This window comes from Salarias fasciatus, chromosome 14 (assembly GCF_902148845.1).
Source record: "Salarias fasciatus chromosome 14, fSalaFa1.1, whole genome shotgun sequence".
Lineage (NCBI taxonomy): Eukaryota > Metazoa > Chordata > Actinopteri > Blenniiformes > Blenniidae > Salarias > Salarias fasciatus.
In genome coordinates, this window is record NC_043758.1 from 16,975,614 (window position 1) to 16,994,074 (window position 18,461).

At 45.6% G+C, this 18,461-nt stretch overlaps 1 protein-coding gene across 1 annotated transcript; it reads right to left on the reverse strand.

Moving 5' to 3' along the window:
• Window positions 1-362: 362 nt before the first annotated feature.
• tnfrsf19 (tumor necrosis factor receptor superfamily, member 19) lies at window positions 363-18,246 on the reverse strand. Its single transcript, XM_030108192.1, has 10 exons — window positions 18,062-18,246; window positions 17,126-17,214; window positions 16,422-16,535; window positions 11,204-11,382; window positions 10,515-10,600; window positions 4,700-4,864; window positions 3,122-3,250; window positions 2,250-2,352; window positions 1,483-1,709; window positions 363-1,098 (listed from the first exon to the last, which is right to left on the reverse strand). The coding sequence occupies exons 2-10, from the start codon at window positions 17,189-17,191 to the stop codon at window positions 1,094-1,096; spliced, it is 1,074 nt and encodes a 357-aa protein (XP_029964052.1). The 5' UTR covers window positions 17,192-17,214; window positions 18,062-18,246; the 3' UTR covers window positions 363-1,093.
• Window positions 18,247-18,461: the final 215 nt, after the last annotated feature.

Consider the following 18,461-nt stretch of genomic DNA (forward strand, 5'->3'; position numbering starts at 1 on the left):
CTGGAAAAATTACTCGTAAATCTACAAGAACCCTCAAAATGACTGCTTGTCCATCGCAATATATCTGTCACTTCCAACACTTCCATCCATGGCCGTTGAGTAAGAACATTATAATCTGTGAGCCAAACCAGGATTTCGAAGGCATCCAGAATAAAGAGGCCATGACTGTTTTTATTAGAATTCTTTTTTCTTTTTTTTTCTTTTTTTTGCACGTGAAAAGTATGGGTTTTCACAGAAAATATTTTTGGGAGAGGTCTTTGAACTTTTCCTTCATTTGCTTCATTGTTTGCCCTAAAGGCTTGGTTTTTCCATTTCGTTGTGACACTTTCCATCATAAAAGAAAGAACTGAGAGGAAACTGAATGGAAACTTGTTCGTGTGCTTTATTTACAACGATGCGTGGAAGTGACAATTCACTACCGTCAACACTATAACTGGAAGGGAGGAAGCGAAAACATGTCAGTCATGTCTATGTTACAAAAATATCAACCTATTTACTATTTTACAGTATCTACAACACATTTATCAGGTGGACATTCCTCGTCTTAACTCGCTCCGTTTCGTCAAGATTGTCTTCGATGTGCAACTTCTTCTTCTTCTTCACGCTTTGAGCTTCACAACCTTTTACACACAAAAGCTTCATCACACCAGCTGCTGGCTGAGCGCTACAGTTCCTCTTCTCCTACATGTGAAAGGTCCGAGACATTCTCCAGGCGGAGCGGAGGATCATGTGCTTTCACTTCGCTCCGCCGTAATAAGTCGGCTCTCCTCTGACGTTTGAACTTCATGTGATTTTTTTTTTTTTTTTGTTTTTTTTGTTTTTTAAACCTTCTGGGCCAATAAGTTCACATTCTGTTTGTTTGTTTGTTTGTTTGTTTGTTTGTTTTCCTCGTACATGTATGTAGAGACGTTCGGCTCCGGGGTCAGCTGCAGGCATTCCAGGCGCCGCGCTCGCGAGTGGCTGCCGCTGGGTTTGTGCGGGAGAGGCGGAGGGGAGGGCGGACAAGTGGGTAATCTGAGACGGGGATCTTGGCCGTGGCTGTTGTTGGGTCCGGGGTGGTTCAAGGGTGGAACGCAAGCCAGAGAAATCCGTGTCATCCTGGGGAGAGAGCAGGAAGAGGAACGGAGACGCGCGGTGATTAGTAACGTATCTCCCACCCCGAGAGCCGGCCAGGGCCCGACTTAAAACAGGATGGTCTTGTCTACATCAAAGGAGCTTGTTGCTTGTCTCTTGTTTCTTTTAGCAGCTGCTCCCCGCAGACACAGAGCAGCGTCACATGCTATAAAAAGGCATCCGTGGAGTTCAAGATCAGGGTCGCGGTGTTGGTTTCACTGCTCCTCTGTGTTTTGTACTGTGATTTCTACACAATCGAGGTTAAACATATTAGCAGTTTCTTTATATTAATCTATGTGGAAAAAGATCATTCTGTGCTCGTTTGAACAGATTGTCTTTTGCATTATCGTCACTAACATGTCGGCTCACCGTCCTGAGTCACAGCATGGTGTTTGGGAAGAAGTGCATCGGTCACAGCTTCGCTCCTTTCAGGTGAATTCTCCCTGATCTCTCCGTCCTTCTCCTCCTTCTCCTCCTCCTCCTCCTCCGCCGCCTCCTCTTCCTCTCCTCCCTCCACCTCCCATCTCTCCTCTGCCGGGGGCTGGGGGTGTCCCTCCAGCCGCGTCGGGCCGCCCTCTTCGTTCAGGTCGGTGTTCCTACAGAAGCATCATATGAAGGAAAAACAAAAAAAAAACCTCTGGTTATTATCTGCAGGAATCCGCGCTGGCAGCCACACCCTGCCGTCTGTATTTGTTGTCAGCACTTCAAAGGAAAGAATCACCACTTTAAATTATCTGTGCAGCTCCTTGATGAGACACTAGAAATTAACGTGCTGCACCCAAGGCGGTTGAAGTCAGGGTTTACCCCGCCGCCGTTCCTCAGCATTACTTCAAGGCTGATTCAGAGCGACTCCCTGTTTCTGCAAGCGCCTGAGCGCAATCCTTCACTTTGAGTGTTTCAAACAGGCGCTTTGGACCAGCTGAACTACAGTAGTAAGTAGCAAACATTTTCACACTTTAAATGCTGAAGAATGCTTCGTTTCAAGCGATTTGGATCAGGGCCTGTGCTAAATGCTTATGATCAGTATCATTGCACTGCAGACATGTAATACAGAGTTTAATACCAGCAGCCTTCTGTTAGTAATTGCACTCTTTGTTTCCTGCAGAAATTATTGCGTCTCGTCAGGATTTCCTCACCTGTCACTGAGACTCGCCTGAGACTGGAATGCGCTGCTGCCCTGGCTGTGGCCGAAGCTGCAGCTCTCATCACAGCACAGAGACGGGATCAGGTGGACCGGACCTGAGCGTCACACACAAAAACACACACGGTGCTTGAGCCACTTGGAAACACATCTCAAAAAAGAAAGAAAGCATCATCCCATTCCTGGAGTATTCAGTGAAATACTTCACTAAATAGCACTTCTTTCCCAACGAGACCCATGAAAACTAAAAGGTTGTTTTCATATTGCAAAAATATTTCAATTTCATCAAATACAACTTAAAACATTGTGTGAAAACATTGTAACATTCACATACAGTCTGATTTGATGTACATTGGGCCAGATCAGTCACATAACACATGACAATCTGGAAGTATTCTATGAATAACCGCAAATCTGAATGTTTCTTTGATGAAGTTGATGATTTTGATGATGAGTTGTTGTTGTTGATGTTGACAATAATAAATTATGTGGATGATGATGATGATGATGATGATGATGCCATCACAGTATGCAATTGTTGCAATGTTTATTTTTTTCCTTGCTGACCAAATAAATCTAATACTACTACTACTAAATAAATGAATCATTTGTTATTATATTGTTATATTGTTTTAGTGCAAAAAAATATGAGTACATGGAAATATATTTAAAAACTACAAAGAAAAAGTCAAAAATTCAACATATTGCTGTTTTTAATGAGAATTCACAAATGACAGGACTTGATTACCAGATTTCGCCCTCTGGTGAGCCGGTTTTTAGCTTGTGGGCCCCATATTTAAATCTCCTGGGTCGAATACACAACTGCCACTTCAGTCCAGAGTAAGAAACTATCCGCCGGCGGCCTACCGCAGCTGTGTCCGGGGCCCAGGTGGCACTGGCAGCAGGGTCTCTGGGGGTAATCATGGAGCCAACGGGCGTCCAGGCAGGACAGCTCCGCCCCAGTGTAGGGGCAGTCTGGAGACCTGAGGGAGGCAGCTGAGGAGACACACCGCACAGGATCACTGAATGAGACTTTGAGCAGATTTTTTTTTTTTTTTTTTTTTTTTTTTTAAGTCTCACAGTTTGTGAAGTGATGTGAAAACATGGCCATCGATGTGGTGAGAAATGTGAGCAATCAACAACAGGTGATGAGGAATCGGTGTGGCCGAGCCTCCCTTCACACTTCAATGGTGTAAAAGAATTTGGCACCACTGCTCGAGACATGTGCCAAGTAATTACTGAAAGTTACTGTGCGCTGATGTTAGAATTATAATTGCTAAATCACTTTGCCAATTCTTTTTTCAGTTCGCATTTCAGATGCTGCACCATCAGAGCAGCGTCAAACGATATTTTCTGTGGCGTGACAAACTTTATTTCTGAGTGGGTTAGTCAGACTGTTCTAAGATCTGTGATTGTAACGTCCTCCTTCCCAACCCCACTGAGAAGATACATACGAAAAAGATGGTTTAATTCGTTTTTACATGCCATAGTTTGAAAAATCCCTGGGACCATTTGCAGGTATTTGTCTCCTAAAAATGAACTTGAAAAGGTTCCTGTCCCCATTGTTGCCTGTGTTTACACAGTGGCTTTAAGTGTTAAAAAGCTAAGAAAGCAAAGGAGAGGCCACCATCCTCCTTTAACAGACTGTACTTTCAGAGCAGGTTGGACTGGCGCTCTTCTCATACTGCTCCATTGCACCACCAACACTTTGAAACAACACTGGGAAGGAGGCGAGCCTTCGTAGCAAGGCTGAACTAAAATACCAGAGACTCTCATGTCCTCCACTGGAGATAAAAACAAGACCTGTTTCATTCATAGTGCCTCATTCAAAGATCCAGATGTGATTCTTCACACTGTAGAGAATAATTACAGACAACACTGTCAACTGTTTATTCATGTAATTGCTTAATGTTTTTAAGTCATCATCTCTTTCCTGTGTGTGTGTGGGGGGGTGTTGAGAGGGCAGTATGTTTTGACTCTTAAGAGAAACTAGTAGCCTCACAGCTCACCGGACTGTTTAATTATGAAAAGACACTTCAAACATGAAGAGTCGGCTGGTTACGCCTTCCTAACTGCCCTGCTCTTTGTTTCAGGTGTGCTTACCAGGCAAACATGAGGTCATTAAGACTTTGCCCCGGGACGTTTCACAGACTCCAGCAGGAGAACGCAGCCCATTATCATACAAGTTCCCACAAATACACCGCATCGGGGCTCAATAAAGCCTCACTGCCGGCGCTGCTGGTGCTCGTAACCAAGGAGCTTTCTTTCAATATTAGACTTTAAAACAAAACATGATCAGATTTAAAAGAAAAGCAAATCTACACTGGTTTAATTTCAAAATAATGGTTCACTTATCCAACTATATCAGTTCTCTCATATAAGATCAATGTGAAAAACCCGAAAACCTCGCCGAAGGTTTCTGAGCGTGTGGAGATGTGGACTGACCGCTGGGCTTCTTCTCCAGCAGCTGCCTCTTGCAGTAGATGACACACAGGACCAGCAGGGCCAGCAGCACCGTGGCCAGCGCGCTGCAGATGACCGCCGCCAGCGCCATGTCCCGCGGGCTCGTCACCACCGAGGGCAGCGGCACCTGGTTCACATGCCCGATGCCTGCCGAGGACATCAGAGGAGGGGTTAAAGGTCAGAGGCGAGAGTTAACAGTGGAGCTACGCAGATTATGTAGATGATATAAAGGCATGACAGAAGATGGCTGCAATGTTACCTTCATTTTAAAAGTTTAAAATGAAATATTGATTATTAGCCAGAAATGTTCAGCAACATTAGGACTGACTGAGCTTTTAGCCTCAACATTTTACCAACAAGACTGATTTATTCACTGGGAGTTAAACACGGGACAGAGAATTCAGAAAAGACACTGAATTTGGTGTCTTCATCTGCTCGTCGGCTGTTACAATAAGGGTGTGCCGTCATAATGTGGAATCCACGACAGGAAAGACTGGATTTTCTACAGATGGAGAGAGACGCATCGGATCACTAAAGGCTCGGAAAAACATTGATCGATGAGCTGGAATTCCAACAATTACGCATCCCTGATTTTTGACCGAGCTGCCAGGAAGACGTGTTACTTTTGTGGACTCGGTGAAGGATTACTGCGAGGAAGGAGGACAGAGAAGGCGTTGACAGATGGAAAAACACCAAATGAATTAAAAAAGAATGGATGAACTTTTTCACAATTTAAAACTGTTCTTTAGTTTTGGTTCTCTTTGTTGGCTTCACCTTTAAAAAAATATCAGAATTTGGAGTTAAATGATTGGGTGCATCACCTCAAAAGAGCAGAAACCTCTCAGCCCCCACAGGAGACTGAGTGATTCCTCTTTGCCTCGGGTCACTCATCTCCTTCCTAATGAAACAACCCAAGAAGTTCAAAGAGAAAACGCCTGTGGTGGATTCCCTCTCTTCATCTGCCACTGTCTCAATTTCTGAACAAGATGATTTATAGACGTCCCCCCTCCCCCCCTCAGCCCCCCTCAGCCCCCCGGGCCCCTTCACACGCTGCTCATCGGGCTCCTCCAGTGAGTCAGGCCGGAGTGCAGACGAGGCCGAGCGAGAAAACCGGACTGACACTCTACACTTGTATGTGTCACTGCCCGCAGACTTAATGAAGAAGCTGCCAGTACGATTCCTCCGATGCCCGAGGGGAAACGTGTGTGAGGGTGTTCTACCCCCCCCCCCCCCCCCCCCCCCCCCCCCCGGCTCGGTCGCCTTTAACACAGGTAACACCTGCCGGTCCAGAGAGACAGAGAATGCACTAAATTATTATGTAAAGTTTTAGAAAACAGCTGCTTCATTTAGAACACTTCAGACTTCAGTGTCATTCGGCGTGGTTTTGGTCTCCGTCATCTCTAAAGTGTCACCTTTGGCTTCACTGTTTCTTTTAGACTGTACGCAGTTATAACTTCTGGAATAACTATTTCCAAGACAGACATTTTTGTTTCTTTTTGCAGGAGTCATCTCAGCAATTCAGTGCAACTTGCAGAATTGCTGCTTTTGACACAGGATGCTCTTCCAGCTGCAGCGGGGATTTGAACCAGAGTCCGGCACACTCAAGGTAACGACTTCAAACAATGCACCACCAGAGGAAACACCTTCAGGTATTAGATATAAGCGAACGTCGCTGGGAAACATGTCATTTCAAATATCATTATCATCATCATCATCATCATCATCATCATCATCATCATCATCATCATCATCATCATCCAGCTTGACTGCGGCAGTAATCAGTGTTTTGGTGTCCGTGGGCTGCGGATTGAACCGAGGGTTTAACCGAACGCGCAGACGGTTTAGATCTCCACAGACGAAAGGGCTCCGAAATCCCGCTTCAGCAGCTGCACGCTGCGCGTCCGCCGCAGATGGTAATTACGCAGGACAGAAACAAAGAGAAAGGAGTGTGTGATGTTTTGTAGACATCCTGTGTGATGTCTGAGGACTCACTGAGCGACACTTCCCCACAACTATCGCCTGTAAACATCTCTGTAATTTCCTAAATGAACGTGAGCGCGATAGCGAAGGCGCCGAGCAAACGGTGAAAGTGAGCCGGCGTTTCTCGGCCAGTCACCAACAGGAACACCGTGAATGACTTTTTGTTTGAGGGAATCTTTTTCAGTTAGCTGTTTGCTTTTCAGTTTATTAATCATAAAGGCAAATGGCTTCAAGCCTTTGACGTCCAAGAGCTCTTTGTTATGCAATGTAAACAGTGCTTCAGCCTCTGGGCAGCTTTTTTTTATGGAGACTGATAGAGGCTGAGGGTATTTTAACATTCCTTCTTAGCAAGAGGAAACAGAAATCAAAACAGTCAGTTCGAAGATTGAGTAAGAAACACAACCACACATCAGTGTCAGACCTCAAAAATCTGAATTATTCTGACTTTTTATAAAGTGCAACTTATCTAACGTTAAACAGAGTTCCTCTTTGAGCTTAAATAAAAAGTTTTACTCCCAGAAACAGAGGCATTCCTCTTTTCTTCCCCCCTGGTTTGAGACTCATCACGATGCTGCACTGGACATGTGACCGCCGTGTTCAAACACAGCCTTCATCGTCAAGGTCACACCCGGCTCATCCGAGGTGAGCATCGTGCCCGACAGCACAAAGGCAGCCTGTTATCGGAGAGCCGGCAGCTGCAGCGAACGCAGATAAACAGCGGCCCATTGAAAGGACCTCACCTGCTGATTTTATCTCCAAACAAACCAGAGCAATAAACCACAGCCTTTCACAGACTCCCCGCCTGTTGACTTTATGGAACGCCACAGAGTCCAAATAAAAGAAGCACCTTTTTACACCTCTGAGGGATCGCCCACTTTTGTTCGGAGTAAGTCTTTTTGGAGGCTTTAAGAGAGCCGAGCCCAACCGATTCACAAAAACAGACAACGCGTTTAACTTACTGTGACTGAAGTTAGTGCACAAGGCTGAAGACCCCGAGAAATAGAAAATGATTTCTTGATTATGAAAAAAAGTGTCATAAAAGGCTGATTTTTTTAATCTCCGCAGATTCTTTCCTTTCCTCTTAAAGCAGAAGATTATGCCATGACTGATGGAGCTGAGCAACAAACAAATACATATCAAAAGATGTAAGTTCAACTAGGAACAAATCCTCCTCCACTTCTTTCAGGCATTTTACAAAAAAATACATGAATATGTGAAAATCACTCAAAAATAATTTCACTATATCTTTAAAAGCTGTGCAAATATATACTATGAATACTATATATATAAAAACTATAAAAATATACTCAGTAATTTAAAAATATATATATTGAAATCTGGATGAGGTCGAAAGCAATGCGTGCTGATCATGTTTTTTTTTTCTTATTACTACTACATCATAATTACTTGTTACTACAAAATATATTTATGCACTAGAGTATGTATGTTCTGTGAAATATTTGTGTTATGGACTATGCTGCTTGAAATATCTGAACTGTTTGTGCAAATGTGTTGCGTTCGACATCTTTTAATTGTGTTTTGATGATGGCATAAAAACCGCAATTCAGAGATCCGTGCTGACTTCTGTGCTTTGTCTTGCAGACAGGCAGGAATGTTTCCTGTATCTTCTGGTGTGTTTTGTGCAGCCTGTGGCGAGAAGTGATTGAAATCTGCTGCACGCAGCAGCAGCGGCAGCACAATTACAGAGGATTTTCTTTATGTTACAAGATGAAACAGAGAGTTTATCAGAAAGGAAGGAGGTTTGCTGGCTCATGTTTCCTTTGGCCCGTCCCTATCGCCAGCGCCGTCTGAAAACGCAACGGCAGCGTGCAAAAAAAATGGGAAGCGGCGGCGGGAGCCCAGGAGTAAGAGTAGTGACTGCTTCATGAAATGATCAAAAAATTAATTCTTACCAGAATTCTGATGACATATTGAAGTAAGTAAAATACATGAATGAGTTGCAGAGAGCGGTTAGCTGTCGGTGTGTGTGTGTGTGTGTGTGTGTGTGTGTGTGTGTGTGTGTGTGTGTGTGTGTGTGTGTGTGTATGTGTGTGTGTGTGTGTGTGTGTGTGTGTGTGTGTGTGTGTGTGTGTGTGTGTGTGTGTTCTCGTATTTCTATCCTTGTCGGGACCAAATGTCCCCACAAGGATAGCAAAACGTGGAACGACGTGCCTTGTGGGGACCTTTTTCCGGTCCTAAGTAGGAGAAACAGTGTTTTCTTGACCATGTTGTTGTTACTGAAAAAAGTAAAAGTGCAAAAACATTTCTTTAGGGTTAGGCTTTGTTGTGGTGTGGGTTAGGGTTAGGGTAAGGGTCAGGGTTAGGGGCTAGACATGAATGGGAGTCAATGGACGGTCCCCACGAGGATAGAAATACGAGACTGAGCGTGTGTGTGTGTGTGTGTGTGTGTGTGTGTGTGTGTGTGTGTGTGTGTGGATTCACTGCCGTGACACTGAAAAAGTCCAGCAGATGAAACACATTAAAGAGGCTGAAGGAATCCATAAAACAGAACCTCATTTTTTACTCAGCTCTAAAACAGCCACTGGGGGAAAAAGGGAGGAGAAGAAAAGGAGGAGGAGGAGGAGGAGGAGGAGGAGGAGAAGGGGGTGGGGGTAAAAGATTTACAGTCCACCCCAGACGGCGACTGCCTCCCCTGCACAGCTGCAGCGTTGCCCCCGGGCCGGAGCGGCCCATTAGAATGATCTGCCCTTTAAGTTTTCACCACCCTCCTCAAGATAACACAGGAGGGAGAAAGAGAGAGAGATGGCGGGGTGGAGGGGGGGGCAAGAGTTTCAAACATTTGGAAATGCTCCAGTGAGAATCCTCGCAGGAGCTAACGACCGGCTATGTTCTCGGACACAATGGCCATTTTGTTTCGCGGGCCTCCTCCGGTATCGGAACGGGAAGCTGCACAGATGGACGAGCGAGCGGACGGCGGTCGGCCCGCCGTCTCAAGGCCGGCCGCCGCTGCGCAGGCTCAAAACAATACCCATTATTTATGGGGAGGGGAAATCAAACAGCTAGCGGAGCCACCGATCTTGACTTTTAGGGGCCGGTGCGCTGAGAAGCTCACGGGTCGTCTGATATCCTCGTCTCCGTTTATTTAACACGGCGGTGTGACCTCTGGCTGGGACGATGCTCGCGCCGCCAGAAGCCTCCTCAGAAACAGCTGCGGTATTCGCTGCCACCAGGAAGTCGCACTCAATTGCCAAAAGCTATAAGTTCATTCACATGTTGGTTTTATGTGGAAACTGAAAGTCGTGGGGTTGCTTTAGTAAACGCCAGGAGAGACGACACCGTAACACTGCTGCTGCCTCCTTTCAGCACAACGGCAATAAATTACTCCACCGGAACCTGCACGCTCCCTCATTTCAGTTTACATAAGAGGGATTTTCTTCATTTTTCTCAGTAAATGCTTTCGAGGTGTGTTTTGTCTCAAATTATCAATGGAGGTTTTGTTCAAGGAAGTTTGTTCAATTAATCTAAAGTGAAATATGGCTCGCCCGACTTTCAAGACGCTGTAGTTCTGGTTACTCCAAAAGGACTCTGTGCTGGCATGTCATATCAGAGTGTGTGTGTGTGTGTGAACATGCGCAGGCTTTGTTGTGGCGTTCCAGCCTGGGTTTTGGTGCGAGCAGCATTTGGCGAGGAGTTCAATGGTGAGTCGTTGATGTTTGCTTTTTCTACTATTGTATCCTTGTTGTTTCATGTTAAAACACCGTCTATTGCGAATAGAGATGAAAAGCCTGTATTCGTGGGAGAACATTAGACTAGACATCTGTTAAGATGAACTAAAAAAAAAAAAAAAGGTGCTTACAGTTGGGCTCATACGGAGGCGGAGGGTCCCCACAAGGTATGCACTCCATGTCCTGGAAGCCGCTTAATTTAGTCTTCCTGTAAAATCTGTTGAAGTCAGAAGATGGAATGAGAGGATGGTTAAATGTTGTTGTGAAAAATTAGCAAGGTCAATCATGCCACACACACTCTTGCATTCACATGTAATTACTGGCTATATTTCTAATAAACCCTTTTAGTACGCGTTACCTTTAATTCAGACTTTGGCCATTTGGAAGTGTTGATGACAACTCATTTAATTTGTGACTTTTCAAAAGCTTTAAAATAATGTGCTACTTTTCCAATGATCGTTTCCCCAAAGATATCGATTTGCAGATGTCACTACTTTGAACTGTAAGAAGAAAAACCTTGGAACTATACATCTTCATTCATGTTATAGGATTTTATCAGCAACTAGGAGCATGAGTGAATTCCATCAATCTAGACGATTGATTTGGCACTAACTCCATCTTTGTATCAGATTTGGACTTTTTCCTCAAATCCTCTACATCTCGGTACTAAATGAGGCAGAAGCTTAATCTTTTGCACCCTCATTGCTGGATGCATTGACCTCACTTGCATTCAAGCAAATCCAAGATGGCCACTTTTATTCCACTCTGCCATCCTTCAGCGCAAGCTGTCCTTCATCGGTGCGGCTGTGCGTCCTCTCACCCTGGCAGACAGTCGCCGCACACGGCGTTGCTGGTGGTGGAGCAGTTGCCCTTCTGGAAGCGGTTGATGAGCCCACAGTCCAGGCAGGGCTTGCACTTCTGCTGGCTCCGGTCCTCTTTGAAGCGACTGCTCCGGCAGGGCACGCACCGGGCATCCTCTCCATAACCAAAGCCACATTCCTGGAGGGATTAATGGGAGAAACACCGGGTAAGAGGTGGGGATGGAGGTTTCTGAGAGGGGTGGGGGTGGGGGGGGAGTGATGTGCAGCTGGTGAAAGGCGGGCTTGAATGTGGGCTACCGGGGGTCTGGAATTAAAGAATGATCTTGGCTCACGGGATCAGGAGAGAACAATGATCTGCCTCTTTTGAGAGTCCATCTTACACTGGCAATAATCTCCCTGACTCTCTCAGTATGAATGAGTGGCCTTCCGCTGCAAGACCCAGAAAGGCCACGCATTTGAATAATAAAGGCTCAGGGGGACACCCACTGTTGTATTATTGCAAGTTTATTGCTGCGTTTTTGTGCAACTGCCTCTCCAAGCGGCCCCAGTGAGTGTCCCCGTTGATTGAGAGGCCAGCAAGCAAAGGAAACGCTTCAGGAAGGAGGCAAGGATTACGGAGTGATATATGGAGAAAACACGATGAATACTCTTTTTGTGCCCCAACAATTGAAATTGCACCTAAAAAGCACAGCTTCCTACAACTGTGTGAATGATCTAACGCTAAACCACCTTTTGAATTTGTCCACCTGAGCCTGGCCAAGTCTAACTGAGGAAAGCTGTTTTTTTTTCTCATGAAAATATCCATTTTGACACGCTCCATTTCCTCTGAATCCTGTTTGCTCGGTTGATTAATGTATATTTTAGAACCACTGCTTTTAAAGATTTACCTGGGTTTTTTTTATTCTGTATCTATTCTATATCTATTAGATCCCTCAAAACCTGTCCTGACAGTCTGACGGCCTCAATGACAAACTGACATTCACATGACAGCTGATATTTCTGCGCACCGCGAGCGTGAAAAGAGGATGACATCATGCATTGATCATTCATTATCAGCTCCAGAGCAGCTGCCCTCCTGTTATCCGGCGTTACCGCGCCGCTATCCAAATCCGCCGCGATAAACGGCCAGCGAGAGAGCAGTGGGGCTGCTCATATATCATTAAAGTGAAGGTCAGCTTCAAACAGGGCTGCTCTCTTCCCTCCTCTCCTCGCCCGGGTCCCGTTTCACTGCCCGGGCATGCAGTCCTGCAGGAATGTGGGCAGAAGCTTCTGATAGGCGGGGGGGGGGTGGGCAGGGGCTGGGTTTGGGGAGGCAAGCTGGCAAGACTTAAAAATGGAGGTTGGAGGCAAAGATGTGATCTTGCGATGGCACCGCCGAGTCGAGACAGAAGATGAGGAATTCAGTCCTTCCAGCCAAACACTTGTGAGGTTGACACTGAACCCTTGGGCCCGGCCTGGCCCGAGGCGAGACCGGCAAAGCCTGGACTCCTGCAGCTGTTGCTGTTAACTCTCCATATAAGGCCTTACCCTCCAATGGGGCAGAGCCGTGGGACACAGAGACGGAGCGGATAGGGGTGACTGATGAGTGATAAAGAGGGGAAAGGCGGAATAAAGAAGACTTGGCTGCTGCGCGCCGCCATCTTTCCTCCCTCGAGACGGAGACAGAGAGACGTCCAGGCAGAGGCGGGACGGCTGAATCCTGAAAGACGTCATTCGCAGTCACAGTGGGGGTACCACACACCAGTTCTGTGACCCACTTCCACATGAAGGGAAGGGAAGGGGCCCCGGGATGATTCATCCCAGTACTGGCACAAGCTCTGTCCGTGGGGCACCGCATGGCAGGATGGGCCGATTGGATGCAGACACAAGCAGGTCAGAGCGCTGAAACAGAAGGAAATGGAGCCAACTCCTGCCCCTCTGGTCCAGGCAGCGCAGATCATCAAGGAGTGATCTCTTTCTTCCCTTTAACCCCACGAACAAAGACCAGCGGAGCCTCCCTGAACCGGAGCTGGTTTGACGGCTAACAGAAACGCTACACTCTGTGGGAACTTATTATTCATATGAAAAGAGACACCAGCAAAAAAGGTCTGAGCAGAACATTATCACCACAGTACAATCCCCAACATCCACAAACAAGTACATATCAACTGCCACACGCTACACCGTCTGGTGCCACGCCGTCTTTTCTTTGCTATATGGAGATGGAAACAGGACTCAAGGTCAGGCTGAGCTGCTTTCCACTTTTAGAGACCGTGTAAACAATAGCGAAGCTATCAACTCACCATGCCAGAAGTCATAAATATGTTTCTCACAGAGAGATCAACATTTACTCTGGGAGTTGTAACACCAACAGATGCCAATTCATTGATGTTTTGTTTCATTATTTGGCTAGTTATACTGGATTTTGCTGTATTATGTTTTTTTTTTTTTTTTTTAAAGAAGCTGTTCCAGTTTCTGTAGCCGTTTATCGTCCTCAAAAACACAAGCGGAAGAAAGCTGCAACACTTTGCATTATGGGAAGCAGCAGCAGAGGATGGTCCAGTCCATCGTGGAGGTACTCTCTCAAATCACTGAAGACAATGAAAAGAATCTAAGTAAAAGTCTGTGGGCACAAACGTAATCTGATAGAGAAAACATTGTGGTTGGGATCGTTTCAACAAAGCAAACACCAGGTGTGGTGGCTCCTCAGGTTCAACATGGTGCGACTTCAAACCATCAAATAAAGTCAAGTTCAACACGATCCCCGGTCCTATCTCCTGATCTGGTTTGAGAGAGATTGCAGAGTACAGCAGCAGTGTGGAGGGTGTGTGTGTGTGTGTGTGTGTGTGTGTGTGTGTGTGTGTGTGTGTGTGTGTGTGTGTGTGTGTGTGTGTGTGTGGAGGGTGTGTGTGTGTGTGTGTGGGGGGGGGGGGCCTAGCCGGGACCTGACACATGTTCAGACACAGACATTTCTGAGATTAAACAGGAATCATAAGAATCACTTGATAAATCAACTTGGAAGCCACGTGTGTTAAAGCTGATTTGAGTAGAGGACAAAACAGACTCTGCCTCTCTTATTTTGCTTGTTCAAACTCTTGCGGCTGGATTTGCCACAGGACTTACGCAGCGAGTGTCTGAATTTGATTTGCTCCTCATGCACTCTTTCGCTGCTAGAGCCACCCAGAGGTTCTTTATCCGGAGAGTGTGACTGCAGGAAATGCTACACTCCAGCTACATACAATACTACACAATGTTGACACATCAAAGTTGTGTTCTTGCCCTTTTTTTTTTTTTTTGCTGGATGTCTTCCAGACTTCACTTGAAAGCAAGTCCTTCTTTATCCTTCATGCTTGACGCGAAACAGACTGAATAACTTCCCCTTGAATGAAACCGGGAATGAAATATATCATTGAGGGAAAAAAAAAAAATCCTTCTCTGAATGGACGTCCTCTGCGTGGCTGTAGTTTTAAATTATTTTAGCTACAGTTAGTGTAGAGGGGCTAATTGATGTTTGTCAGCCCGCCTCAGAGCGGCTTCCAGAGGCAAACCTCCAGAGCAAACTGGGCCACATTCCTCTGGGATCTCTATGGCAGCTGCACAGAGGGACTCCAAGAGTTTGATTCCCTCCCAAACAGTCACTCCTGCCTTTTCAGAATATGAACAGATTGTCTCGCTTGCCCCTGAACTCAGATCACAAGTTGTTTCTCTGGGAAACTTTCTCGGAGTCCAGACCCGGGTCTCCACTCTGAGCCGGCATCCCGCTACCTTCAGAGAAAGACTGAGGCGGCCAATTATTAACCAGGACCCCAGGGTGGCTCGCAGCATTCATGCCTGTTGAGCTGGCAGAGCAACACGAGGACTACTGAAGCGTATTACCAACCACAGAGTGCATGTCTGTGTGCACTGAGATTAAAGGCAACTGGGCTTAAGCGCATGTGTGCAACAGATGTCAAGGGGTTATACAGACTTTTTTTTTTTCATCAGCCCTCAAAGATGCAGTGGAGTGTAAAGTCAGTAAAAGTCAAGTTAGCAGATGTTTTATTGGCAAAATATTTTTTTGCTTCAGGCTGCCATGACTTGTTTTTTAATGTAGCAACTATATTCCCTTTAGGTTTCATGAACTAAAATCAAAAGGCGGTTCGGGTTAGCCAGCAACATGTTCATAGATCTTTATGGAAATGGTAGAGACGCCTAAGCTCTGCCATTCTAATGATCTAAAGTAAAAAGAAATTAAATATTTCTGTTGTTACTTTTAGATGAGATGACATTGTAGTTTCAGTGAACTGATGATTTTGGCTTCAGTTTGTTTGTTGTGCAGTCTTACAGCCAACATGTTAGCAGTTTCCTGAATACTCTGCATTGGAAATGCAGTTTTGAATAAATGCAAAAGACACATTTTTTCCTTTTAGTGCATGACTCTTCAGTATTTAACTATTGAAATACTTTTTGCCATCTGGGATGTGGATCATAGGTGATAATTCTCTTACGAGGAGGATTATCTCAATATTTCAACAGTGACACCAACTGCAAAAAAGCATAAGACAGGAAAAATGATAGGTGGTTCCATATACTTGTTTGATCACAATCTGGTTTTTTTTTTTTTTTTTACCTTTACATCTCTGCCTATACTTGCAGCGGTAGGTAGGCTGCAGGGCTGCTGCCAGACAGGAAAGCCTTTGCTTACCAACCTTAACCAACACTACAGAGGCCTGTTGGTACAAAGCACACAGAAACCTGCGGCCAAGGTGCAGGGGAAACTGTACCGCGAGCCGAGAGAGCAGCAAGCTTAGGCATGGCTCGGTTCAAACAGCAAGACAATAAGTTGGACGAGTTGCCGAGGGAGAAAAACAATGGGAGCCATTCAGCTGCGTAAGGTCAAAAGTATGGGTGTGACTGATTAAAGAAGGGTCGGTGTTGTACAAAAGCTAATAACAGCCTGGCTGCTCTCTGCATGAAAGACAGGAAGTAATAAATAATGTGGGTTGCCTGGATCAGATACACTTTACCAAACACTGATGTCCATTCTTTTCATAAGCTGAACTTTTTTTTTCTTTTTTCCTCCACAGGAATAATCCAGCCAGGTTTTTCAGCTGTTTAGGATCCCTTGTACTGGAACACAAAGGATCCTAAACCAACAGTGACAGTACCTTTGTCCCTTTCAGGTGGACACAAAACCTTTTTAACTTCGAGCCTCACAGGTGAAATATTAAAATGCAGAAGAAGAGGTTTAGTTCAAACCTTTGAAAGCTCCTGTCCCGCATCGCACTGCTTGCAGGGCTTACAGTTCCCAAAACGGTCCTTGTACTCCAGCTCTCTGCATTCCCGCGTCTCCTCCTCGGCTTGCACGTGAATCTGGCAGGGAGACAATTGGTGAAAGTCAGAGATTCCTGCATTTCATCACCACTCCCGTCCCTAACTGCAGACTCATTACAGAGCTGCACATCGGAGAGTCTCCTCACAGAGGGACAGATGAGCAGGGTTGTAGGGGGGGTCTCGGAAATAAGTCTCATACCGCTGGGAATAGATAAGATCAAACTTTAATGAGCCCTGAGGGGGAACTGTAAACCTGCAGCAGCAGGAGAACAATGCAGACATGGCCCAAACCTGGGACAGGAGTGGAGACAGCAAACACAATCAGGACACCACAGTGGAGGGAGGGGAAATGATACCCAGCTCTGGACGAGCGTCTCCAGGAAGAACTTCACAGCTGTGTGAACCACAGTGTAAATTACTGCATTTTTGTTAAACAAACACTGAAAGATTTTCGCATCCCACATTTGTATATCTTTTCCAGCTCAAGCAAGGAGCAAGTATTCAGTGTGTGTTCGGCGAATCTTCCCCGAAACAGAGTTTCTTGTAAATGTTTACAAGACTGCATCAGACAAGATGTGCAGACGATAATAGAGGCCGAGAGGCAAATTCATTGAGTAGAAGACACTTACCAAAGTGGAATACAGGACGTGCACGGTTAGCACCAGTGACAAGGTGTGTTGAAGCATCCGGACCATTTTAATGACTCACTTGTTTGCAGCTGAAATGACAGAGCGATTAAACACTTTAGAGTGCACTTTAAGTGTGTCGTTACAATCTTTATTCTCTGTGATAAACACCTTTGCACATATTTGATCAGGAATAAAGGCGTATAGGAGGATCAGTTCACATTTCTTTGCACACATTGCATATTAAAATGTAAGTCCAGGGTAGTTTCACGACATAAACCCAGGTGGTTTTGCTGATGGGCTCAGCCAGTGATGTTCAATGGATGCAAAACGTTTTCAATTTCATTGTCTAAAATAGAAAGTAAAGCACATCAAAAGCATAATTATTAGTCAATTGATTACCGTGGAAAGGGGGGAGCATGTGGTTATAGCAATCTCAATAAATACATATTTACAGTAATGTCATACAGTGGCAAGTATTTGAATAAAATCAGATCAAAGTTAGAGTTTCATGTCATCTGTGGTCACATTCCCATTGAAAATGCAACATCTGTGCAACTTTTGCAAACTCTATAAAGAAAATCAACTACTAAATTAGATTCAACAGGAGGTGCTGACTGTTAATGTGAAGCTGCAATTTCCAGTAGAAAGTTGCAGGTAATCAATAGAAGAGTGAACAAAAGCCTCCAGTGCAGGAGGAACAACTTTCCAGATTTGCTTAGAAGTTGCTCCGGATCTCCTGATATTGTTTCAGTGTTGCTGCCTCTCAGGAAAACAGCTACTGTCACGTCAGGATATCGTTTCGGCTGAAACCTCGTTGTGCATATTCGGTCGGATCGATACGGCAGCATCGCATCAAGAGCAGCACAATGTCGGTTTAGAGACGGGAGGTGTGTTACTGTGTTACTGTGTCCTGCAGACACTCCAGCCTCCTCTTACCTGCTAACGCGGAGCCTGGCGGTCGAAGTGAGGGATCCTGGAAGTCGGCTGGTGGCGTGATTCCCGCACCGGTCCGCTCACCATGTCAGCGCTGCAGCTCCAGCCCCGCACAGCCCCGCACAGCCCCGCACGGCTCGGCTCGGCTCCGGACTGAGAGCCGCGCAGGCTCGAGCTTCACAGGCAGCGCGAGATCAAAGGCGGGGAGAGGGGCTGGCTTTATGGATCTGAGGCGGGTGTATCCGCATCAAAGCACACACACACACACACACACACACACACACACACACACACACACACACACACACACAATGAGAACTATAGTACACTTTCTTTCTCTCTCTCTATCTTTTGAAATAGACTTTTGTTTTGTTTTGCTTGTGTTTGACCTTTCCAGTTGTAA